Source organism: Hypanus sabinus, chromosome 14 (assembly GCF_030144855.1).
Source record: "Hypanus sabinus isolate sHypSab1 chromosome 14, sHypSab1.hap1, whole genome shotgun sequence".
Taxonomy (NCBI): domain Eukaryota; kingdom Metazoa; phylum Chordata; class Chondrichthyes; order Myliobatiformes; family Dasyatidae; genus Hypanus; species Hypanus sabinus.
In genome coordinates this window covers 107250211-107277016 of record NC_082719.1, presented here as the reverse complement: position 1 = coordinate 107277016, position 26806 = coordinate 107250211, and the positions used below count along the sequence as shown (strand labels likewise).

The 26806-nt window shown below is 42.7% G+C and overlaps 1 protein-coding gene across 6 annotated transcripts in view; it reads right to left on the bottom strand.

Annotated features, from left to right (window-relative positions):
* pias2 (protein inhibitor of activated STAT, 2) overlaps positions 1–26806 on the bottom strand; it is a 113791-nt gene that overhangs the window by 53080 nt on the left and 33905 nt on the right. For all 6 annotated transcript variants that reach the window (XM_059989774.1, XM_059989773.1, XM_059989771.1 and 3 more), the window contains 3 exons: positions 10255–10726; positions 5868–5952; positions 665–715 (listed from right to left, as the gene is read on the bottom strand). In XM_059989774.1, coding sequence (XP_059845757.1) covers positions 665–715; positions 5868–5952; positions 10255–10726 — 608 coding nt within the window. The remainder of the gene's footprint in view (positions 1–664; positions 716–5867; positions 5953–10254; positions 10727–26806) is intronic.

The following is a 26806-nucleotide window of genomic DNA, read 5'->3' as shown; positions in this document are numbered from 1 at the left end:
TTTCCAGCCTAAAGAGCATCAACATTTTTTCTGAGGTCCCCAGAAATCTCCTTTGATTGAGGCATGGCACACTTCCAAAAACCTGTGTGGTGAAGATCAGACTGTGATAGTGACAACACCGGTATATGTTCTTTAAGAAGGGCAGGGCCTCCCACACTCACACCTGATCATCATCCCATTGATTGAAACACCTGACTCTAATTTCCCCTCTAAATATTACCCTGGGGTTAAACCTAAAGTTCACATACTTTACCCAACAAATACATGTAATATTGGTTGATTTTTCTTAATAAACAAACATGCAAAATGTTTTTGTGTTATTTATTTAATTGGGTTCTCTTTATCTAGTTTAGAACTTGCATGAAGATTTGATCATATGTTAGGTCGTATTTATGCAAAAATAGAGAAAATTCTGAAGGGTTCTCAAACTTTCTATTATCACTGTATGTTTTGTAGGTACTCCATCCACATCCAGAGAAATGCCGTTTCATTTGGTTGTATATGTATGTATACACACAGATGGCAATAAACTTGAACTTGAAAGAACATACATTTCCAACAGAATTATCAAAATGTATCAGATTCCCTAAGATGGACCAAAATACACCAGAGGTCTCTGTCAAATTGCCTTTACCTTACCAATCAGTGCATTGGTTGAACTCACCTCAATTGCACCTGCACAATGTAGTCTCTTCTTCCACCCGGGAGAAAATCCCTATAAAGAATGCAACAGATCAACTTCCTTACAACTAATTTTGTTTTATTTTCAGACATTGAATTCTTCTCTAAAAGAAGAAAACTGATATTACACCAAAGATAAAGTACTAAAAACATTAAAAAGCATAGGCATGAATCCCTGATCAGCCAGTTACATCATGGGAAGTAGATTCCCCTTCATTGAGGGCATCTTGTTTCAGAAGCATCTTCTTCCCTTCTGCCATTAGATTTCTGAATGGATAATGAATCCATGTACACTACCTTTTTTTCTTTTTTTTTGCTCAATATATATATCTTATTGTAATTCATACATCTTTTTAAGCTATGCATTGCATTGCTGACACAAAACAAACAAATTTCACAACATACGCCAGTGATATTAAACCTGATTGAGATCCTGCAAACTCTAGAAATATTTTTTTTTGTTCCTGTACTCGTTCTTGAAGGTACCAACTTATTTATTCCAGAGTAAGATTTCAAAAATTCAGCCTTTTTTTCCCCTGCTTCAACTATTCTACTTGGAAGTGGAACACAGTTATTATTGGAAACAGTGAAGTTCCTTCGAGCATAGAGGAATGAAAGGAGGTTTGATACAGGTATATTGATAGAGTCAGTCATAGAAAAATACAGCACAGAAACAGGCCCTTTGACCCATCTAGTCCTTGCCAAACTATTTAAGCCGCCTACTCCCATCAACCTGCCTATAGAATTATGAGGGGTACAGTCAGGATAAATACAAGCAGCTTTTTCCACCCACTGAGGTTGGGTGAGACTAGAACTAGAGGTCATGGGTTAAGAGTGAAAGGGGAAATGTTTCAGGGGACCATGAAGAGGAACTTCTTCATTCTAGTTCTCTCCACACTTCTGGTGAGAGTGTGGAATGAGCTGCCAGAAGTGGTGGATACAGCTTTGATTTCAACATTTAAGAGTAATTTGAATAGGTACATGGATGGGAAGGGTATAGAGGCTGTCGTCTGGGTGCAGGTCAATGGGACTAGGCAGATTTAATAGTTTGGCACAGACTAGATAGACCAAAGGGCCTGTTTTTGTATTGTAGTGTTTCATGACTCTATGATTAAGTTTATAGAAAAATTGAATGTAGAAAATTTGTAGCACATTTTGTGCCGACTATGTAACCTACTCTAGAAACTGCCTAGAATTTCCCTACCGGATAGCCCTCTATTTTGCTCTCTGTGTACCTATCTAAGAGTCTTTTAAAAGACCCTATTGTATTCCCCTCTACCATCTTCACTAGCAGTGCATTCCACAAACCCACCACTGCGTGAAAAGCTTACTTCTGACATCCCCCTTCTACCTATTTCCAAGCACCTTAAAACTATGGCCCCTCGTGTTAGCCATTTCAGCCCTGGGGGAAAAGCCTCTCATTATCCACACAATCAATGCCTTTCATCATCTTATACTCTATCAGGTCATCTCTCATCCTCCGTTGCTCCAAGGAGAAAGGCCAAGTTCACTCAACCTATTCTTATAAGGTATGCCCTCTCATCCAGACAACATCCTTGTAAATCTCCTCTGTACCCTATCTATAGCATCCATATCCTTCCTGTAATGAGGTGACTAGAACTGAACACAGTAATCCAAGAGGGCCTAATCAAGGTCTTAAATAGCTGTAACATTACTTCATGGCTCTTGAACTCAATCCCCTGGTTGATGAAGGCCAACATACCATACACCTTCTTAACAACACTGTCAACCTGCGCTGCAGCTTTGGGTGGCCTATGGACATGAACCCCAAGATCTCGCTGATCCTCCACACTGCCAAGAGTCTTACCATTAATACCATATTCTGCCATCATATTTGACCTACCAAAATGAACCACTTCACACTTATCTGGGTTGAATTCCATCTGCCACTTCTCCGCCCAGTTCTGCAGCTATCAATGTCTCACTGTAACCTCTGAAAACACTCCAGACTATCCACAACAACTCCAACTTTTGTATCATCAGCAAACTTACTAACCCACCATTCTACCTCCTCATCTAGATCATTTATAAAAACCACACAGAGGAGGGGGTCACTGAACAGATTCCTCAGAACAACACTAGTACTCCATGCAGAATACAAACCATCCAAAACCACCCTTTGCTTTCTGAGGTCAGGCCAACTCTCGACCCACAAAGCAAGGCCTCCTTGGATCCCATGCCTCATTACTTTCTGAATGAACCTCGCATGGGGAACCTTATTAAATGCCTTAATGAAATCCATATACACTACATCCACTGCTCTACCTTCATCAATGTGTTTTGTTACATCAATCTTCAATCTTGTAGTCAGTCAATAGCAAACACGTTTGTTCCCATAGCAGTCATCACATGGCAAATTAGAACCCAGGGAAGTGTGAAGTGATTCACTTTGGAAAGTTGAATTTGAAGACAGGTTTAACGGTTGTAAGGAACATGCTGCCAAATGTAGATGCAGAACATTGGGGGGGGGGGGGCATTTAAAAGACTTGTAGAAAGGCACATGGATGATAGAAAAATGGAGGATTATGTGGGAAGAGAGAGTAATTTTAGAGTAGGTAAAAGCATCAGCACAATATCGTGGACTGAAGAGCTTGTATTGTGCTATAACATTTTATGCTCAAGAGTAGTGTTCTCTCCTCTCCAAGGGGCATTGATGCCAAATAAAATGTTCCAACTAAAGCTTAAGCTGAATCACCTAATCTGACCAAATCAGGATCAATTCTGCAACTATCTGAACTCCTCAGTAGCCACACTAATTTCAATGCTTAGTCATCCAAGTTTCTTTTAATAACTACTTAAAAGATATTTAAATCAACCTTTAGCAATAGGTGAACCAGTAAATACACCAAAAAAACCAGAACCACCAAAAGGCTTTGTTGTGTCTCCTTTCTCTATACCCCCACACATCAAAGACAGAAACAGAACTCCGAAGTTTTCTGACAGACCATGTAAGAGAAATCTAAAGATGGACACATTTTCTTGTGGTCTATCACAGGGGTCACCAACCTTTTTTTGCACCGCAGACTAGTTTAATATTAACGATATTCTTGCAGACTGGCCGACGGGGGGGGGGGAGGAGGAATCACGACCGGAATATAGGTGGTAAGTCAACTATGTCACTTATAAGTGACTAATACACTCAATTTCATGTCTAAAAAGGTTTTTCTAATGAATTTAATATTAAACACACAGTTCATATTTTCCTCGCATGAATATAGTGATAAGTCAATTATAACTCACTTGTAGGTTAATAGCATCATAACATTTTAAGTAATGTTTGGATATTAAACACACAGCGCATATTTTCCTCGTATGAACATGTAAAGTTATTGCAACACACCAATATCGCTGAATCAGTGGGAGCCCTGGGCTTGTTTCCCTGCAACAAGATCATGGGATGATGGGAGACAGCGATACTCGAAGGGGGTTTTTTTATGTCCAGTCTATTTCACAATTTAGGTTTTGTGGCTCTCAGCACTTGCTTCTGTCCCACTTGGTCTCATTTTTTTTGCTCAAAAAGCTCAACGGGTTTGTCTTTAAATACAGGGTGCTTGGACTCAAGGTGCCAAAGCAGTTTTGAGGGCTTCATTGTCTCATTAGACAGCCTCCAGGCCTGAACTTCTGCCCGCCCGCCACCAGATGCCTTGGCCAGGTGTGGCTGGTCGTAGGTGGGATGAGAGGACAAGGCAAGGGCTGGACAGCCTCGTGTTGGGGCCGCGGCGGTCGCAGTCCAGAGAGCGTGACCGACCGAGGAATGCAACAAGGCGCATGCCCACCCTCCTTGTAGGTAGGTAGGATCTATCGGCTGACGAAAGTTTGGCTCGAGGAATGACTTTCAGTAGATCACAGCGAGATAGTTGCTCTGCTACTTACGAAACCCTGAGCCCGAATTAGGTCGTCTGCAAATATTTTAGCACCGGGTTCCCCACGAACATTCGGTGTGCTAAACAGGTTTAGAGGCGGCGCCCATCTGTCCGCGCTCCGGGCCAGTAGCAACGGCACTCCTCGCCAGCTGTGCGAGGCGGCCGGTTATTTGATGCCAACCAGTGATCCCTGGCGCTAGGGTATCACTGCGTTTAGGTGTCTGATGACCTTGCGTGAGTAATGAACTTGTGTGCATTCAAGTTCAACAGTGGACGTGACAAGGAATGAGAAAAGGTGCAGCTAACACATATCATTTCATATTGCCAAATCTTATTGTTTTGTCGCGGCCCGGTACTTACTGGTCCATGGCCTGCACTGTTTGTAGATTACTCATTGTAAAGGGGGTTTCTTCTTTTTTCTTTGTTACTGTTGGGAAAGGGTTTCTTTTTGTTAACTAGCAGGAATGCTAATTTACTGATAACGAGAATGGTATTCCTTTGTAAACCAAATGGGGATTAATGTTCTTTCTTCTGAGTCTGTAAGCTTTTGTTGACGGGCTTTTGGGCAGATCGGCGCGAGGGGGTCGAGAGAGGGGACGCAATGCTCTAAGCTGGGCGAGGATCGGACCCCAAAGGGGGGTCTGAGGCCGGGATATTCTCCGAGGGGGGGGGGGGGGGGATGAAGCTAGATGTGCTTGGTTGACCACTCGGAGGGTCCTGAGCTGCGAGTCGAGGAGTTCGGAGGGTCCTGAGCTGTTTGGAGAGTCGAGGAGTTCGGAGGGTCCTGAGCTGCGAGTCGAGGAGTTCGGAGGGGATCGAATGGTGGCCAGAAGACTTCAGTAATTGAGCTCCAACGGCTGTGCACGAAGTGGTTTGGACTTTGATAAGTTTGGCGCCTTTTCTTTAATTTTCTCTTCATATATACTGTATCGTTATTAATCACTTAGTTATAGTAACCTTTATAAATTGTACTCATTTAATTGCATATGGTGTAGTCTGTTTTTGGGCGAGGCGGGGACATCACACAGCATCCACACCAGCTGATTACCCAGTTTGGCGGGGCTGAAGGCTGCTCCCCCTAGACGAGAACGAGCTGAGCGAGCCTGAGGCGACCCAGGGTGTTACATCATGTACATGTGAACGCAGCTGTTTCTACAATGAGTACTCAAAACTGACTAGTTCAGTTTTAAAATAATCCAAAACGTGTCCAGAAAATAAGACAAATTTCTTTCATCTGGAAATTCACTTACTGAGATAATTACTAGTAAATCATTAATGTGAAAACCGATTTATCAATCTTACCTAGAAATGCATATTTCTTTTACTTGCTGAGGCGTCAATGCAAAGATAAAGTATTTTTCCTGGAATCGCTGAATATTTGATGGGACTAAATAAAAAGAAAAGGTGACAAATTCATCAAAATGAAATTGGTAACATTTCACTACAGGTTATCAACTTCACACCTACTTATCACTTTTATTTTAAGTAGAGATACAGCATGAAGTAGGCCCTTCTGGCCCTTCGAGCTGCACCACCCCAGCGACCCCCAACAACCCCAATTTAACCCTAAACTAATCACGGGACAATTTACAATGACCAATTAACCGACCCAGTAGGTCTTTGGACTGTGGGAGGAAACCTGAGCACCCAGAGAAACCCAAACATTTCACCAGGAGGACGTACAGACACTTTACAGAGGATGCTGGGATTCAAAGTCCAAAGTAAAATTTATTATCAGAGTACACAGACATCACCACATACAACCCTGAGATGCTTTTTCTGTGGGCATACTTAGCAAATCTATAGAACAGTACCTGTAAACATCAGGAACTAGAAACTGTAAACAAACTACGCAAATGAAGCTCTCAATAAATAACTATAAATAACAAGGATGAAGTAACAATATAACAGAGTCCTTAAATGTATTCCCTTTTGTTCAACAGCCTGACGATTGAGGGGTAGTAACTGACGCTCTGAGTCCTGAGATACCGATACCTTCTACTTGATGGCAGCAATGAGAAAAGAGCATGGACTGTGTAGTGAGGATCTCTGATGATGTTTGCTGCTATTCTACAGTAACGTTTCATGCAGATGTGCTCAATGGTTGAGAGGATAGAAGTTTGCCAAAGTTTTTAATGACACACCAAACCTCTGCAGACTCCTGAGGAGGAAGAGGCACTGTTGTGCTTTCTTTACAATAATATTTATATGATAGGTCCAAGACAGGTCTTCTGAGACAATGATACCCAGTAATTTAAAGTTACCCACCCTCTCCATTTCTGATCCTCTGATTATTACTGGCTCATTGACCTCTGGTTTCCCTCTCCTGTAGTCTGTCAGTTCCTTTGTCTTATTGACATTGAGGGAGAGGTGGTTGTTATTATACCACTCAGCCAAGTTTTCCATTTCCCTCCTGTACGCTGATTCATCACCCCCTTTGATACAGTCCACAACAGTGGTGTCATCAGCAAACTTGTATAGGGCCTTGGAGCTGTACTTAGCCACTTAGGTGTAAAGCCAGTAGAGAAACAGACAATAGGTGCAGAAGTAGGCCATTCGGCCCTTTGAGCCAGCACTGCCATTCACTGTGATCATGGCTGATCATCCACTATCAGTACCCTGTTCCTGCCTTCTCCCCATATCCCTTGACTCTGCTATCTTTAAGAGCTCTATCTAACTCTTTCTTGAAAGCATCCAGAGAATTGGCCTCCACTGCCTTCTGAGGCAGAGCATTCCATAGATCCACAACTCTCTGGGTGGAAAAGTTTTTCCTCAACTCCATTTTTAAATGGCCTACCCCTTATTCTTAACCTCGTGAACCTACGCTGCTCTCCCTCCATTGCAAGAATGTCCTTCCTCAAATTTAGTGACCAAACTGCACACAATACTCACCAGGGCCCTGTACAACTGCAAAAGGACCTCTCTGTTCCTATAGTCAACTCCCCTTGTTATGAAGGCCAACATGCCATTAGCTTTCTTCACTGTCTGCTGTACCTGCATGCTTACTTTCAGTGACTGATGAACAAAGACACCTAGATCTCATTGTACTTCCCCTTTTCCTAACTTAACACCACTCAGTTAGTAATCTGCCTTCCTGTTCTTACCACCAAAGTGGATAACCTCACATTTATCCACATTAAACTGCATCAGTCCACTCACCCAACCTGTCCAAGTCACCCTGCATTCTCCTAACATCCTCACATTTCACACTGCCACCCAGCTTTGTGCCATCGGCAAATTTGCTAATGTTACTTTTAACCCCTTCATCTAAATCATTAATGTATATTGTAAACAGCTGTGGTCCAGCACCGAGCCTTGCAGTATTTCACTAGTCACTGCCTACCATTCCGAAAGGGACCCGTTAAACCTTACTCTTTGTTTCCTGTCTCCCAACCAATTTTCTATCCATGTCGGTACTCTACCCCCAATACCATGTGCTCTAATTTTGCCCACTAAGCTCCTACGTGGGACCTTATCAAAGGCTTTCTGAAAGTCCAGGTACACTACATCCACCGGCTCTCCTTTGTCCATTTTCATAGTTACATCCTCAAAAAATCCCTGAAGATTAGTCAAATATGATTTCCCCTTCGTAAATCCATGCTGACTCGGACCTATCCTGTTACAGCTATCTAATTGTGCCACTATTTCATCTTTTATAATTGACTCCAGCATTTTCCCCACCACTGATGTCAGGCTAACCGGTCTATAATTCCGTTTTCTCTCTCCTTCCTTTCTTAAAAAGTGGGATAACATTAGCTACCTGCCAATCCACAAGAACTGATCTTGAATCTATAGAACATTGGAAAATGATTACCAATGCGTCCACGATTTCTAGAGCCACCTCCTTAAGTATCCTGGGATGCAGACCATCACAACCCTAAGTACACAACCCTGCAGTGCTCGTGTACTGATGGAAATTGTTAAGATATTTTGCCAATACGAACTGACTGGGGTCTGCAAGTGAGGAATTCCAGGATCCAATTGCACAAGGGGGTTATCGAGGCCTTCTTCAGAGATTAAACTCTGAACTCTAATGATGCTATGTTGCTATTTGGCATTCAGCTCAGGACCACCAGATTCAAAGCAATTTACTGACCCCCAGCAGTGAGGCTGATCAACACCTCCACCCACTAATTCCGCCAATACTTTTATTATTTCTTCTCAGTTATCTTTAAATACAGCCTAGCATCATTTTTTGGACATACAATCAATTTTTCCTGTTTTGGAACACCTGGATTGTCCTCTTTTGTATGCAGTTCTCAACACACTTGCTGATAAGGTCCATGTTGAACTCAAAGCAGTCATGACTTCCTACTTCCTGGACCAATACTGTACAACTTTTTCTTCTGGATCCTCTTGTTTCAGCTTGTGTTTGTGTGCAGGAAAAAGGAGTACAGCCTGGTGCTCTTGATTTACCAAAATATGGATGGATAGCTGCTCGGTAACTTCTTTGATGACTGTATAGCTTTATAGAACATAGAACAGTACAGCACAGAAACAAGCCCTTTGGCCCACATTGTTGTGCCAAAGTAATTAAATTAGTCAGCAAATAGCCAACTAAACTAATCTCTTTTGCCTACACAATATCCATAACCTTCCATTTTCCTCACATTCATGTGCCTTTATAAACATCTGCCTCTGCCACCACCCCAGATAGAGCATTTCAGGCACCCACCACTCTGTGTGTAAAAAAATAACAAATTTGTCCCTTGCATTTCCTTTGAAATTACCCCTCTCACCTTAAATGCATGTCCTCTATTTATAATTTTTTTTAACTTGTGAAACGTTTAGTGTACCTCAAGGCCATGAAAAGCATTAAATGAATTGAATCATGAATTGAAAGACCTTTAAATGAAATAAGTCAACTGTTAAGTCCATCTTTATTCCATTTTCTGTTTTACCCGACAATGCTCTTTCATACCGGTACTTCGGACGTGTCTTCTTTTAACATCACAGTTGATAGTACATTTAACTGCACCAATTCCACTTCCCACAACTCTCCTCCAAACCAGAAAAGGATAAGCCAGGTTCTTGTCTTCTACCATACCAATTATCATATTCAAGGAAGCAGCCTCCATCAACTGACGTATCCAAAGTAATGCCACAAGATCAACATGGGTCTCCCCATTTAAAGAGCTGCTACTCCTGATGCACTGCTTCACTCTTCCATACTGCAGCATACAACTTATCTTCTTACAAGAGCTTTCTCATGCAACACCTGCTGCTTTTTAAACTTCCTCCCTTGCTGACCAACATCCAAGAATTTCAAGTTAACTAGCACGTTTTTCAATATAATGTACATTTTTATTTATTTAGATGCAGCATGTGATAGGCCCTTTGAGCAGTGCCACCCAGTAAACCTCCATTTTAACCCTAGATTAGCCTTATCGCAGGGCAATCTGCAATGACCAATTAAGCTACTAACTGGTATGTCCTGGGACTGCGGAGGGCAATCCACAGGGAGAATGTACAAACTTCTTACAGATGACACCAGGATTGAAATCTGATGTCAAGCTATAATAGCATCTCACTAACCGCTACACTACCATTGCATTCATATGAGCTAGGTGTTCGAAGTCTCAGCCACTGAATTGTTGGAAACAAGCACAAAATACAAAAGACTGATCTGAATTTTCTTTTAGATTAACTAAAATGTTTATTACTGTAACGTTTGAATATTGGAACTCACCTAAGCTTGTAGGTTTAATAAGCACATCCAGGACATCATAAAAGGGTATGCTTTTCAACTGGACATCTGGATGGACAGGATGAATGGAAGGAGAAGCCTCTTGCATTTCTATATTGGGCTTAGTCTCATGTAGTAACACTGGGCTAACAAGTGGAGAAGAGGGCTGAGCAGGGGCTGACGTGGATGACGAAGACTGTGCAATACCTGACCCCAGATCAGAGTCAGTTGAGAGGTTATTGTCCAAAGAGAAAACAGAAGACTTTATGGCGGTCAAGTCAGCAAGGCTTTCAATTGTTCTAGGAAAGCGTCGCCTGTACAGTTCCTTAATCTTGATCTGGACGGCAGGACTACAGCCACTCTTTAATAAGTGTAGTGCTCTTACAAGGAGTTCATGTTTACGACCACTTTTGTTACGTCCAGCAAAACCTAACAGCACTTGAAGTTCTGAGACTCGGAAACTGGAAACCATATTCTGAAAGATAAAAGATGGTCATGGTGTTTACTATTAGCATTAATGTTAATACTGAAAAATATAATGGCTTACTTATCAAGTACTATATTCTTTAATACTTGGTGTCTATACAGAAACCATTACCTTGATCTAGGAAAATGATGTGGGAGCTAGAATCTTAGTATCATAATAATGTCATACAAGTAACTATTTACATTCTTTGTCACATATGCAAACTAGCTGTGTTCCATCAGGAACCAGAAGACACACACACACATTTTAGGAACAGCTTCTTCCCCTCTGCCATCATTGAATGGACATCAACACTACCTCACTATTCCTTATTTGGTGCACTCTTTGGCAAAATACAACAATTTTATGTCTGCAAAGGACTGCCTCCACAGAACAGATTTCTAGCCATATAACAATAAACTCGATCGTGAATAATAATAATGTCAATAGTGAATAAATGGAATAGAAATTGCTGGATGAGAAAATATCACTAACAGTCTCAGTCACCTCTTGGTTTTCTGGCAGTTACATGATTACTGTAGTCAACAATTGGGGCTTCAAAGTAGAGTAGTGGTTAGCACAATGTTTTACAGTACCAGCGACCCTGATTCAAGTACATGTAACCCCCTGGGTAGCCTCAGGCTCGCTCAGCTCGTTCTCGTATAGGGGGAGCAGCCTTCGACCCCGCCAAACTGGGTATTCAGCTGGTGTGGATGCTGTGTGATGTCCCCGCCTCGCCAAAAAACAGACAGTACACCATAAGCGATTAAATGAGTACAATTTATAAAGGTTACTATAACTAAGTGATTAATAACGATACAGTATATATGAAGAGAAAAAATAAAGGAAAGGTGCCAAACTTATCAAAGTCCAAACCACTTCATGCACAACCGTTGGAGCTCAATTACTGAAGTCTTCTGGCCACCATTTGATCCCCTCTGAACTCCTCGACTCACAGCACAGGACCCTCCGAGTGGTCAACAAAGCACATCTAGCTTCATCCCCTCCCCTCGGAGTACCTCCTGGCCTCGGACCCCCGCTTGGGGTCCGTTCCTCGCCCAGCTTACAGCATTGTTGCGACCTCTCTCTCGACCCCCTCGCGCCGATCTGCCCAAAAGCCCCCCCCGCCCCGCCCCCCCTCCCCCATCAACAAAAGCTTAGAGACTCAGAAGAACATCAATCCCCATTTGGTTTACAAAGGAATACAATTCTTGTTATCAGTAAATTTTAACCCAGACAAGCTTCCAGCACTCTCTCACAACAAAGAAACATTCCTGCTTTTAACAAAACAAAGAAGCCTTTTCCCAACAGTAACAAAGAAAAAAGAAGAAACCCCCTTTACATACATTATCAAAGAATGTATAAATTATACAGCCTTGGGACTTGTTTGCTCACAGGTAGCCATAAAGCAAGAAACTAGGAAGAACCCAATATAAAGAAAAAAAGACCAACACTCGATGCGCAAGAGAAAGAAAAAAATGCAAGTCATGTAAACAATTGATGAGAACAACAGCATTTCAAACCAAAAATGAGTCTTCAGATCAAAACCCCAGAGCAGTCCAAAGTAGGCCCAAAGCCTTGCTTATAAATTCATATTCGCGAGTGTGCTGTCTTTACGACAGTTATTTAGTTTATAATATTTCCGCTTAGTAATTCATTCGATAGTATTTTCTAGTTAGAATTAGAAGTGTTTAAAGTATATTCATTGCATGTAAAATATATCGGCATGCGATGACGTCACATCCGGTTTCTCCGCGTCTTGTGGGAAAATACCGGTTTGAAATTAGCGCGAGGGTGGGGGCTCACCACGAGGCAGACCCGAGCAGAAGTTGTTTTGCAGGCATGAGAAATCACAGTGAGAGCAACGCTGTAAGTTAATAGATAATCGATATATTGAACTAAGATGTTAATGCCGATCCTGTTAGAAGTAACGACGGTAGATAATGTTTATGCTTTCGTTAAAGAGTCGCTGATAGTTTGCATGGAAGTGTATTTAAAGTAGTCAATGGAGCAGGTAAACTCTCCCTGTATACTGCACCTTAGTGTAATATAGTTATAGTCACCTTTGCAAGTATTTACACTTGAAATGTGATATTAAGGAAGGAACAAATACTGTATCAATCTTGTATTGTTTTATCAACAGTTTTCACCATATGTTAATGTGAAGAGTGAACAGTAAATGGTTAATCTTGCTGCGATCTGGTTCTTATTAACTGTGGTTTATCTCGACGTTAAATTCGGCGTTCGTTACACGTGAAGGAGAACGTTACAGCGAGCATGGAGCACAGCAGCCGGGGCAGTCTTCATAGCCTCAGCAACATGGAAATGACCATCACGGAGAGCAAGCAAAATCAGCTCTTGTCCTGAATGACACCGTGTCTTTTCAGTCAATCTGGACAGGTGTTTAAATTGATCCAACAACGAAACAGTAAAGCTCTCCGATGCCCTGGAAAAAGTAGTGAGTGAACATTGCAGAGAATGAGTGAAATCAGCTCTCATCTCCAATCTGCGTCAATGTTTAAATAGTCTAAACAGCACATCACATCTCACACTAAGACCCAGGCACAGCTCCTCCAAAAGGCCCCAGGCCTAGACCACGCTGCCTAGCGACTCACTCTGCATCCAGAATTTGTCATCCAGCCAAAGCCACTCTCAAGATCTTCAAATCAGCTGGGCACTCAGAGCAATCCAACCTTAAACCCGAGGCCAGCTGAATGAGCATCAAAATCAAATCTCCTTTCCCCAGGCTCCAATTTCTCCTCAAAGAAGCCAGAGCAATGAAGGCCTGCTCCCAAGCCAGTTGTATGAGCATCAAAATCGAATCTCCGCTGCCTGGGCCATGACTTCTCCTTCCAACGTCCAGAATGATCCAACCTTGCTACTGGGCCAGATGTACGGGCATTGGAACTCCATCTGCATTGATTCATCCTCTGAACTCACCTCACCATCACTTGTCCCTTCATGGTTTGCAGTAATAACACAATTTACTTTAGAAAAGGTATTTTTAGTGATGTTTTTAAATCTGATTTCTTAGCTTTTTGTCTACCAGGAAGCTGTTGCACACGTTTGGTAGCACCATCTTAACTGGAAATGGGTTCAAATCCGTCAATGCCTATAAAGAGCTTGTGTGCTCTCTACGTAACTGTGTTGTTTCCTCTGGCAGCACAACGATGTACTGGTTGGTAGGTAGATTAATTGGTGCTTGTAAATTGTCCTGTGATTAAGTTATATCAGGGGTTTGCTGGATGACGCAGCTCAAAGGGCTGGAAGGGCATAATCGGAGCTGTAGTTCAATCAACAAACAAATAAAACAGACCCAAAATCAAGCCCTGTCAATACATCTGGGGTACAGGGTGCCAGGGAGGGATAACACCTCTGGTGAAGGGGCTCACTGGGTGTATTCTGGGTCATTTCATTCACCTTTGGTTCTCACTGGACACTCAGCTCTCACCCATGACTCCAAGTCACTGAGTAGCTATTTGCATGTGATAGCAACCACACCCCAGTGAGGGTAGCTGGTGGGTTTTATACCCTAGTGCAGGGGTCGGCAACCTTTACCACTGAAAGAGCCATTTGGACCCGTTTCCCACAGAAAAGAAAACACTGGGAGCCACAAAACCCATTTGACATTTGAAATGAAATAACACTGCATACAACTTTTTTTTTGCCTTTATGCTATGTATAAACAAACTATAATGTGTTGCATTTATGAAATCGAGGAACTCCTGCAGAGAAAACGAAATTACATTTCTGCATTCAATTTAAGCATTTTGAACTCCGAAAAAAAGACGTTGGGTTGAAGGTTACTTGTAAGTAAAATAATCAATGTCTATTTGAGTCCTTCTTGTATTTATGAAAAACGCCGAACTTAAATTGTCCGCCAGCAGCAAACCAAAAATAACGTCAGCCAGCTGTCAGCCTGAAAAATAAAAGGACTATTTCACTGAACAATGAAAAAATATGAATATACTTAAAATAATAGGCAATTCAAATATTTATCATACTTGGTTAATGGGATTTCTGCTCCTGGACCTCAGCGCACAGCGTCTGCACATCAGGGCTGTATGACGTCACCTTCATCTTTACACAGGATCGCAAGCTGTCATCTGTGAGGCGTGCGCGATGTTTGTTTTTAATAAAGTTCATGTTGGAGAACACCTGCTCACATACATATGTGGATCCAAAGATCGATAGGACTCCAAGCGCATACTTTTTAATGTTTACATAAATGTCGGGGATAGCATTCCATGTTTCGAACACAAGTTTGTCCGGTTCGAGGAGGTTTTCAGTATCACTCCATTTGTGATTCTGAGCAAGAACGGCCTTCTGACGGGCAACATCTTCAAGGTCTGCTGTCAGGCGTCTAAACTTGGACACCCATATGTCTTTGTCGGCTATGTGGGCCAGTTCCATCTGAAGATCACGTTGACTCACACCTGCCAATGCAGTCATATTCAGTAGGGACGGATCGATGCTTCAGGGAGTGACTGGGGAGGATAATGTGTTTTTTACCTCTCTGAACTCACAGAAGCGTTTCCCAAACGATGTTTGCATTGCGATGATTGCAGAATGTAAATACTCCGAATTTATCATGTCGTGAGCTTGTTTGAACTTTCTCAAATTGGGGAAGTGAGACAATGTGCCTTTCTGTAAATCTCTGGCAAGCACTGTCACCTTGCGCTCGAATGCCAAAACATCCTCCAACATGTGCAGGGCTGTGCGTCCTTTCCCCTGAAGAGCTGTGTTCAGCGTGTTCAGGTGCGCTGTCATGTCTACCATGAAGTGTAGCTTTTACAGGCACTCTGGCTGTTCCAGCTCAGGAAAGGTGAGACCTTTGCTGCCCAGGAAGGTTTTCACTTCTTCCAGACACGCGACAAAGCGTTTCAGCACCTCCCCTCTTGACAGCCACTGGACTTTGTTGTGCGGCAGGAGATCAGAATATGCGCTTTCCAGCTCGTCCAGTAACAAACGGAATTGACGGTGATTTAAACTTTTTGCCATTATTTTATTGACAATCTGAATGACAACATCCATTACTTCTGTGCATTCCGGAAAAAATGTTTGAGCGCACAGTGCCTCTTGGTGCAAGATGCAGTGAAAAGTCAGCAGCTTTCTGTCCAGCGACTTCTGCAGTAAAGCCACAAATTCCTTGTGCGCTCCTGTCACACTTGGTGCCCCATCAGTAGCTACTGACACCAGGTGGGTGGTCTTTATTACTTTGGCTCTTAAGCAATTCAAGACAGCCTCACAGATGTCCTCCCCCCGTGTTTGGTCTTTTAGAGGTATCAACTCAATCATTTCTCCCTGTGGCCCGGCAAAGTTTACATACCGGCAGAACAGCGCTATTTGTTCAATATCACCTTTGTCTTTAGACTCGTCACAGGCAATCAAGTACGCCACACTGAATTGATGTCTTTAATTTACTGTCTTGTGATGTCTTCTGCCATTTTTATGGTTCTGTCTTTGACCGTCTTTGCAGAGAGGGGCAAATCCCTGATTTTCTGCACAATTTCACTCTTGTTTATAAGAGTCTCGTCAGCAGTGAAAGCAAATGAATCTGCCCACGTATCATTAAACGTTCTGTTTTCTTCAGTCACTTTTCTTTTTTTAGAATTCTCCATAGTTAGCCTACCTTGGATCGAAAAATTAAAGAAATCGCGCACTGGCAGGTATCAGGCATTGGCAGTGGTGACGTATATTAATAGCGACAAAAAACACGTTTTTTTAGATTGTACAAGATCACCATAATCTTCAAATTTAGAATTACATTTCAAAAACTAACAAACTAACATAAAATACATTTTAATTAAATACTCATCATTTATCTTCCAAAGCCATAGGGAGCCGCAGCACAGAGATGAAAGAGTCGCATGCGGCTCCGGAGCCGCGAGTTGCCAACCCCTGCCCTAGTGAGATGGGGACATGCCTGTCCTAGCATGTGAAGTCAGCTCCGGCAAATGAAATCTACAGTGAGATCCAATGGCCAGGCCAGGAAGGGAGCTTGCATTGCTGCATGGAGAGCAAAGGGCATGACAAGGCACAATGTAGTCACGGTCATCCACTGCAACCAATCCTCAGTTGGTGATGACTATTCGTACCAAAACTTTCAACATCAAAAGGGTAGAAATGCCCCAGTGCAATGGCTTTTCCACTTTAAAAACTCTCTCGCACAGCTTTCACTGTCATCATTGGATACAACAAACAACCAACACCCTGGTCCAAAACACTTTTTGTTTTGCTCATAAGCATCTTAAACTTACTATGCCTTGTTGCAAATTTGTCCTACACCGCATTCCAAAAAGTTCTATTTTCTGAAAAGGACGCATGTCTTTGAATGCATACAAAATTGTTTCCAAAGAGAGGCTGCTGCATATGACTTATTTCACACTTACAGGGTGGAACCAAGCTCAAGTAAACAAAACTTGCTTTGTCATTGCCTATTGGTAAACAGTTCAAGTCTGTCATTCAACTATACACATGAATATAGCCAAACAAAACAGCATTCCTCCAGGGACAAGTTGCAAAACACAGTACCAACAGTCAGAAACGACACAAAGCACATGCACTACATATAATTATGATCAAGTAAACATTCAGTCATACAAAAGGAGAAAAAGCAATATTATAGCCCAAGTCCTTGAGAGACATGTTCAGTAAGTAGACAGATGGTGCAGGGGATGTTGTCAGCAAGAACAAGCCCACAGTAGTCAAGTCATCATGCACTTGTTTTGCTAAGATGGCAGCACACATGGTCACAGTGCCCTCTCCAAATCCAACCAAAGGTGTAAATGGTCATCATTTATGTCTCTTTTTCTACAATTACAAGACAGTGCTGGAATTATTAACTGAAGCATTCAACAATGCCTCTCCGGAAACAAAATGTGATTGATACTGGAAATGAAAATGCTGAAAATATTCAGCGGGTCAGGGAGTATCTGTGGAGTGAAACAGGTTCTCAATCTTTCAGAAGTAGGAAGTAGGGCATCCAGCCCATCGAGTCTGCTCCGCCATTCAATCATGGACTGATCCAATTCTTCCAGTCATCTCCACTCGCCTGCCTTCTCCCCATACCCTTTGATGTCCTGGCTAATCAAGAACCTATCCATCTATGCCTTAAATACACCCAAAGACTTGGCCTCCAGAGCCACTGGTGGCAACAAATTCCACAGATTTACCACCTTCGACTAAAGTAATTTCTCCGCATCTCAGATCTAAAGGATGTCCTTTAATCCTCTAGTCGTGTCCTCTTGTCCTAGAATCCCTTACAGTGGAAAATAACTGCCATATCAAATCTGTTTAGGTCTTTCATTCCAAATCATTTGGAATGATTCTGTGAGAACCCCCCTCATTCTCCTGAACTCCATGGAATACAGCCCGAGAGCTACCAGACATTCCTCATACGGTAATCCTTTCACTCCTGGAATCATTCTCGTGAATCTTCTCTGAACCCTCTCCAATGTCAGTATATCCTTTCTAAAATAAGGAGCCCAAAACTGCACAAAATACTCCAAGTATGGTCTCATGAGTGCCTTTATAGAGCCTAAACATCACATCTCTGCATTTTGAATTCTCTCCCCATCTAAATAATAGTCTGCCTGTTTATTTCTTCCACAAAAGTGCATGACCATACACTTTCCAACATTGTATTTCATTTGCCGCTTCTTTGCCCATTCCCCTAAACTATCTAAGTCTCTCTACAGGCTCTCCATTTCTTTAACATACCTGCTCCTCCACCTATCTTTGCATCATCTGCAAATTTAGCCACAAATCCATCAATCTCATAGTCCAAATTACTGACATACATTGTAAAAAGCAGCAGTCCCAACACCAACCACTGTGGAACTCCACTGGTAACTGGCTGCCAGCCAGAATAGGATCCCTTTATTCCCACTCTGTTTTCTGCCAACCAGTCAATGATCCACTCATGCTAGTAACTCCCCTGTAATTCCATGGGCTCTTATCTTGCTAAGCAGCATCATGTGCAGCACCTTGTCAAAGGCTTTCTGAAAATCCAACTTCTGCATCTTCTTTGTCTACCCTGCTTGCAATTTCCTCAAAAAATTGCAGTAGGTTAGTCAGACAGGATTTTCCTTTCAGGAAACCATGCTGACTTTGGTCTATCTGGTCCTGTGCCTCCAGGTACTCCATAATCTCAACCCTAACAATAGATTCCAACAACTTCCCAACCACTGTTGTAAGGCTAACAGGTCTATAGTCTCCTTTCTGCTGCCTCTCACCTTTCTTAAATAGTGGAATAATGTCTGCAATTTTCCAATCATCTGGTACAATGCTAGAATCTATTGATTCTTGAAAGATCATTTGTAATGTCTCCACAATCTCTCCAGCTACTTCCTTTAGAACCCAAGGGTGCATTCCATCAGATCCAGGAGATTTATCCACCCTCAGACCATTAAGCTTCCTGAGCACCTTCTCAGTCATAATTTTCACTGCACATACTTTACTTCCCTGAACACTCCTGACATTGCAGATTTCTTCCACTGTGAAGACTGATGCAAAATATGCATTCAGTTCCTCTGCCATCTTTTTGTCTCTCATTACAATATCTCCAGTGTCATTTTGTATTGGTCCTATATCTACCCTTGACTCTCTTTCACCCTTTATATACTTTTAAAAGCTTTTAGTATCTTCTTTGATATCAGTCTCCAGCTTCCTTTCATAATTCATCTTTTCCTTCCTAAAGACCTTCTTAGTTTCCTTCTGCAAGTTTTTAAAAGCGTCCCAGTCCTCTATCTTCCCACTAGCTTTGGCTTCCTTGTCTGCTCTTTCTTTTGCTTTTACTTTGGCTCCAACTTCACTTGTCAGCCACGGTAAAATAGCTGGAAAAGAAACAAGTTATAAGTTACAAAGGAAGGAGGGGTTTGCAGTTGGGGAATAACAAGATAAGGCTTTACAAGGAAAGATACCAGAGAGATTATTAAAAAGACAGAGGTGACCTGCTATAATAAAAACATCTGGAGGAAGTACAAATAACTGTGAGGCTGTAAGGAAGACTGGGATGATGCCATTACAACATATGGCAGAGTTCTATTCTGGTATTCACTGTAAGAAAGTTTGTACGTTCCTTCTCGTGTATGCATAGGTTTCTTCCACATGTTCCGATCTCCTCTCATACTCTGAAGACATTCTGGTTAGTAGGTTAATTGGTCATTGTAAATTGTCCTGTGATTCAGTGGGTTACTGGGCAGAGTGGTTCGATGAGCCCGTTCTGTATGATATCTCTAAACAATAAACAAACTAAAATTGCTGAATTTGATGCCAAGTACTGAAGGCCAAAATGTACCAGTCAGAAAATGAGGATTTCAGCTAAGTTTACAATGGGCTTCTGAGATCAGTGTAACTGGACATGTAGAAAAAGGAGAATCAAGTGATAGGTAACAGGAAAGCTCAGGATCACACTTGCTACAGAAAGTAAATTTTCTACTAAACAGCTACCCAGTAGTCATTTGAACATCAAATGCAGTATACTAAATTGTTGTTCACAGCAGTCAAACATTTCAGTTTCACCTGGAAGGAGTACTTGGGTCCCTGCTTGATGGCAAGAGGAAAAACAAACGGCAGGTGTGGCATGTCCTGCAGTTGTATGCGAAGGAGCAACATGGTGTGTGGATTTTGCTTGGGACTCCTATCTGGATTTAGCTTACACTGCCCTCCAATTTCCTTGGAAAAGTGCATGTCAATAGCAAAGATATGACATCATGTTGAAATCATAAAGGGCCTTTGTTACATAAAACTACCGATTGCATGAATAGAGTACAATAATACAAAACTGTGTAGTAGTTTCTAATTGTTATCGATGGAGGAATTCATCTAGTGTGCCTGTACACTGCCGTGTTCTTTTGATTGTAAATGAACAAAATCAATGCAGATACAGTGTAGAAAATGAACTGTCTTCATACAATGCTATCAACGATTACATCCTCCAAATCTTCATTTTAGATGACAGAACATCTCTGAGAATCCACCCTCGGCCCAATATATCAACGCAGCTACAAAGAAAGCACAATAGCAGCCAGATTTCATTCGGAATTTGAGGAGATTTGTGATGTCACCAAAGACACTGGCAAATTTTGACAGATGTACAGTGGAGAGCATTCTATCTGGCTACAGTACCGTCTGGCATGGGTGGGTGGGGGGGGGGGGGGGTACTACTGCACAGGATTGAAAGAAACTGCAGAAAGTTGTGAACTCAGTCATCTCCATCATGGGCATGAGCCTCCCCAGCATCCAAGGACATCTTCAAAGTGCAGTGCCTCAAAAAGATAGCACCCATCATTAAGGACCTCTATTACCCAGGACCAGCCCTCTTCTCATTGCTATCATCAGGAAGGAGGTACAGAAGCCGGAAGACACACACTCAATGGTTCAGGAACAGTTTCTTCCCCTCTGCCATCCAATTTCTGACTGACTGGACAATGAACTTATGAAGACTATCTCACTACTTATTTAACAATGATTCCCAAAAGGGGTGATTAGAAGAAACAAGTCATCAGAGGGGTTCAAGATTCTTTGGGGGTGGTGGGGGGGGAGCGATAAGCAGCATCAAAACTGAGACAGAACCATCAGTACAGCAGACACTTCCTAAAAAAAAAGGAGGCAGCACTGGAACAGGAAGCAAACCGGCCAAACCTGAGGATTCCTCTTGAGGTATTCAAAATGACCTTGGCTCCACATGTGCAGTCAAGAACCATCTTTGGGAGTTATGAGATCTTACTTGATTGGTCAATCGCGTGAACTGTAATAGCATAAAGGTAGCCTGCTGAACACTAGCTCTATCCCGACCAACATTCAGATTCCAATCTGAATCCTTGTCAGCCTAATTTTCTCTGTTGTGATCATCTTCATCTTGCCATTGCTGTTCCTTTGTGTGCTGCTACCATCATTCCATCTGATAGGTATTCCCAGTTTGTGTTAATTTTTAATGTATTTACTCCCAAATACATATGGCATGATCTCTAGGAGTCTGAAGGTGGTGAAGTCTTGAATTCAAATCCTGCTAAGAAACAGAAACTATAGAAGGTGCATCAATATGTTACATACCTGGAATATGGTTTTATTCTGTTCCTGTCAGATCAGCGAAACCCTAAGTGTCTTATTTGTAGTACTGTCTAATGAAGCCACGAAACCATCAAGATTGCAGGAAAGCTTCCATAAAAGATGAACGAAGCATTTGAAAAACATTGCACACTCAAGTCATTTGGATGAATTTTTGCTTTAAGTCGACGAGAGCTTAGGAAACAAGACTGAACTTCTACTTGGGAGACGTGGCATACCTCGCTGATCTGTATGACAAAACGACCATTCCAAATATGAAACTGTAGGGTGAAAATTTCAATTTAATCCAGGCAAAAAATGCAGTGTTCATTTGGGTGAAAATTGGAAATATAAAAGCAAAACATTGGGAAAAGAATGTTCCCATTTTTCCTGAATAAACCATTTGACATGAGAACAGAATTAGGCCATTTGGCCTATTGAGTCTGCTCCATCATTCAATCATGGCTGACCATTTTTATCCCCCATCCTCAGCTCCACTTCACACACTTTTTCCTGAACCATTAATGCTATGACCAATCAAGAACAATTCAAGCTCTGCCTTAAATACATTCAAAAGCCTGACCTCCACAGTTGCTTGTGGTAACAATTCCACAAATACACCACCCTGTGGCTAAAGAAATTTCTCCACATCTCTATTTTAATTGGACACCCCCTATACTGAGGCCGTGCCTACTTGTCCTAGACTCTCCTACCACGGGAAACATCCTTTCCGCATCTCCCACGTCTAGGCCTTACAACATTTGAAAGGTTTCAGTGAGATACCCCCTTCGGCCTTCTAAATTCCAGCGAGTACAGACCCAGAGCCATCAAATGTTCCTCATCTAACCCTTTCATTTCCGGAATCATCCTCGTGAAACTCCTCTGAACCCTCACCAATGCCAGCACATCTTTTCACAGACGAGGAGTCCACAATTCTCAAGGTGAGGCCTCACCAGTGCCTTATAAAGCCTCAGCATCACATCTTTGCTCTTGTATTCTAGATCTCTTGAAATGAATGCTAACACTGCATTTGCCTTCCTCACCACTGACTTAACCTGCAAGTTAACCTTTAGGGTGTTCTGCATAAGGACTCCCAAGTCCCTCTGCATCTCAGGTTTTTGGATTTTCTCCCCATTTAGAAAATAGTCTGCACATTTATTTCTACTACCAAAGTGCTTGACCCTGCATTTTCCTACATTATATTTCATTTGCCACTTTCTTGCCCATTCTCCTGATCTGTCAATGTCCTTCTGTCTGCTCAACACTACCTACCCCCACCAATCTTCGTGTCACTTGCAAACTTAGCAACAAAGCCAGCTATTCCATCATCTAAATTATTGATCTATGGCATAGAGTAAGTGGCCCCAACACCGAAACTACAGAACACCAATAGTCACTAGCAGCCAATCAGAAAAGGATCCTTATATTCCCACTCGCTGCCTCCTACCAATCAGCTAATGCTCCAACCATGCCAGTAACTTTCTTGTAATAGCATGGTAAGCAGCCTCATATGTGGCACTTCTGAAAATCCAAATATACAACATCCCTGCATCCCGTTTATCTATCTTATTAGTAATCTCCTCAAAGAATTTCATCATGTTTGTTGGGCAAAATTTTCCCTTAAGGAAACCATGCTGACTTTGCCTTATCTTATCCTGTGTCACCACCTACTCTATAACTTTATCCTCAACAACTGACTCCAACATCTTCCCAGATACTGAGGTCAGGCTAACTGGTAACTGATTTTCTTTCTTAGAATGGAGTGACATTTGCAATTTTTCAGTCCTCTGGGACCATCCTACAGTCTAATAATTTTTGAAAGATTACAAATGCTGCCACAATCTCTACCACTACCTCTTTCAGAACCCAAGGGTGCAGTTCACCTGGTTCGGATGACAAATGTAACCTTAAGGCTTTCAGCTTTTTGAGCATCTTCTCCCTTGTAATAGTAACTTCACTCACTTCTCTTTCCTCACACCTTTCAAATATGGCACACTGCTAGTGTCTTCCACAGTGAAGGGTGAGGCAACATATCATTTAGTTCATCTGCCATCTCCTTGCCCCCTATTAATATTTCTCCAGCCTTATCCTAGAGCTACTCTCATCTCGCTTTTATTTTTTTTACATACTTGAAAAAGCTTTGACTATCCACTTTAATATTGTTCGCTCACTTGCCTTCATATTTCATCTTTTCCCTCCTAATGATTCTTTAGTTGCGCTCTGTATGGTTTCAAAAACTTCCCAATCCTCTATCTTCCTGCTAATTTTTGCTTTGTTGTACTCTCTCTCTTTTGATTTGACTTCAGCTTTGACTTCCCTTGTGAGCCACAGTTGTACTATTTTGCCATTTGAGTATTTCTTCAATTCTAGAATGCATTTAACCTGCACCTTCTTCATTTTTCCCAGAAACGCACACCACTGCTGCCAATTTACTTTGGCTAACTCCTCTCTAAAACCACTGCAAATTCCTTTACTCCACTGAAACACTGCTACATCAAACTTTATGTTCTCCTTATCAAATTTCAAGTTGAACTCAATTATATTGTGATCACTGTCCCCTTGGGGTTCTTCTTCCTTAAACCCTGATCGCCTCCAGTTCATTACATTACACCAAATCCAGTAAAGCTGATACCCTGGTAGGCTCAATGACAAACTACTCCAAAAAGCCATCTCGTAGGCACTCAACATACTCACTCTCCAGATCCATTACCAGCCTGATTGTCCCAATTGACCTGCATGTTAAAATCTCCGATGGCCATCATAACATTGCCCTTTTGACAAACCGTTTCTATTTCTCGTTGTAACCTGTGGTCGGGTCCACATCCCAGCTACTGTTGGGAGGCCTGTTTAAAACTGCCATCAGGATCCTTTTACCCTTGCAGTTTCTTAACTCAACCCACAAGGATTCAAGATCTTCCAATCCTATGTCACATCTTTCTACTGATTTGATGACGTTCTTCACCAGTAGAGCCACACCACTCCTCTGCTTACCTTCCTCTCCCTCCAATACAACATGTAACCTTGGACATTCAGCTCCCAACTACAACCATTCTTCAGCCACGATTCGGTGATGGCCACAACATCATACTTGACCATCTGTAATAGTGCAACAAGATCATCCACCTAACAACACACTCAAAATGCTGGTGGAATACAGCAGGCCAGGCAGCATCTACAAGAAGCACTGTCGACGTTTCGGGCCGAGACCCTTCATCAGGACTAACTGAAAGGAAAGATAGTAAGAGATTTGAAAGTAGTGGAGGGGGGAAAATGCGAAATGATAGGAGAAGACTGGAGGGGATGGGATGAAGCTAAGAGCTGGAAAGGTGATTGGCGAAAGTGATACAGAGCTGGAGAAGGGAAAGGATCATGGGACAGGAAGCCTCAGGAGAAAGAGGAGGGGCTGGGGAAGCACCAGAGGGAGATGGAGAACAGGCAAACAACTAAATATGCCAGGGATGGGGTAAGAAGGGGTGGAGGGGCATTAACGGAAGTTAGAGAAGTCAATGTTCATGCCATCAGGTTGGAGGCTACCCGGCCGGTATTTAAGGTGTTGTTCCTCCACCCTGAGTTTGGATTCATTTTGACAGTAGAGGAGGCCATGGACAGACATATCAGAATGGGAATGCGACGTGGAATTAAAATGTGTGGCCACTGGGAGATCCTGATTTCTCTAGCGGACCGAGCATAGGTGTTCAGCGAAACGGTCTCCCAGTCTGCATCAGGTCTCAACAATATATAAAAGGCCACACCGGGAGCACCAGACACAGTATACCACACCAGCTGACTCACAGGTGAAGTGTCACCTCACCTGGAAGGGCTGACTGGGGCCCTGAATGGTGGTGAGGGAGGAAGTGTAAGGGCAGGTGTAGCGCTTGATCTGCTTACAAGGGTAAGTGCCAGGAGAGAGATCGGTGGGACAGGATGGGGTGGGGGGAAGTGGACAAGGGAGTCGCGTAGGGTGTGATCCCTGTGGAAAGCAGAAAGGGGGGGAGGGGAAGATGTGCTTGATAGTGTGATCCCATTGGAGGTGGAGGAAGTTACAGAGAATTATACATTGGACCTGGAGGCTGATGGACAAGGGGAACCCTATCCCAAGTGGGGTGGCAGGCGGATGGGGTGAGGGCAGATGTGCGGGAAATGGGAGAGATGCATTTGAGAGCAGAGCTGATGGTGGAAGAAGGGAAGCCTCATTGTTTATGAAAGGAAGACATCTCCTTTGTCCTGGAATGAAAAGCCTCATCCTGAGAGCAGATGCGGTGGAGACGGAGGAATTGTGAGAAGGAGTTAGCATTTTAGCAAGAGAGAGGGTGGGAAGAGGAATAGTCCAGGTAGCTGTGAGAGTCTGTAGCTTATAGTAGATATCAGTAGATAAGCCATCTCCAGAGATGGAGACAGAAAGATCAAGAAAGGGGAGGGAGGTGTCGGAAATGGACCAGGTAAATTTGAGGGCAGTGTGAAAGTTGGAGGCAAAGTTAATGAAGTCAACGAGCTCAGCACACGTGCAGGAGGCAGCGTCAATGCAGTCGTCAATATAGCGAAGGAAAAAAAGGGGACGGATACCCGTATAGACTTGTAAATGGACTGTTGCACAAAGCCAACAAAAAGGCAGGCATAGCTGGGACCCATACGGGTGCCCATGGCTTACACCATTGGTTTGTAGGAAGCGGGAGGAGCCAAAGGAGAAATTATTGAGAGTAAGAAGTAATTCCGCTAGACAGAGGAGAGTGGTGGTAGACGGGGATTGGTTAGGTCTGGAATCCAAAAATGTGAAGAGCTTCGAGACCGTCCAGGTGGGGGATGGAGGTATATAGGGACTGGATGTCCATGGTGAAAATAAGGTGGTGGGGGCCAGGCAACTTAAAATCATTGAAAAAATTCAAAGCATGAGAGGTGTCACGAACATAGGTGGGAAGAAATTGAACAAGGGGGGGATAAGACAGTGTCAAGGTATGCAGAAATGAGTTCGGTGGGCAGGAGCAAGCTGAGACAATAGGTCTACCTGGACAGGCAGGTTTGTGGATCTTGGGTAGGATC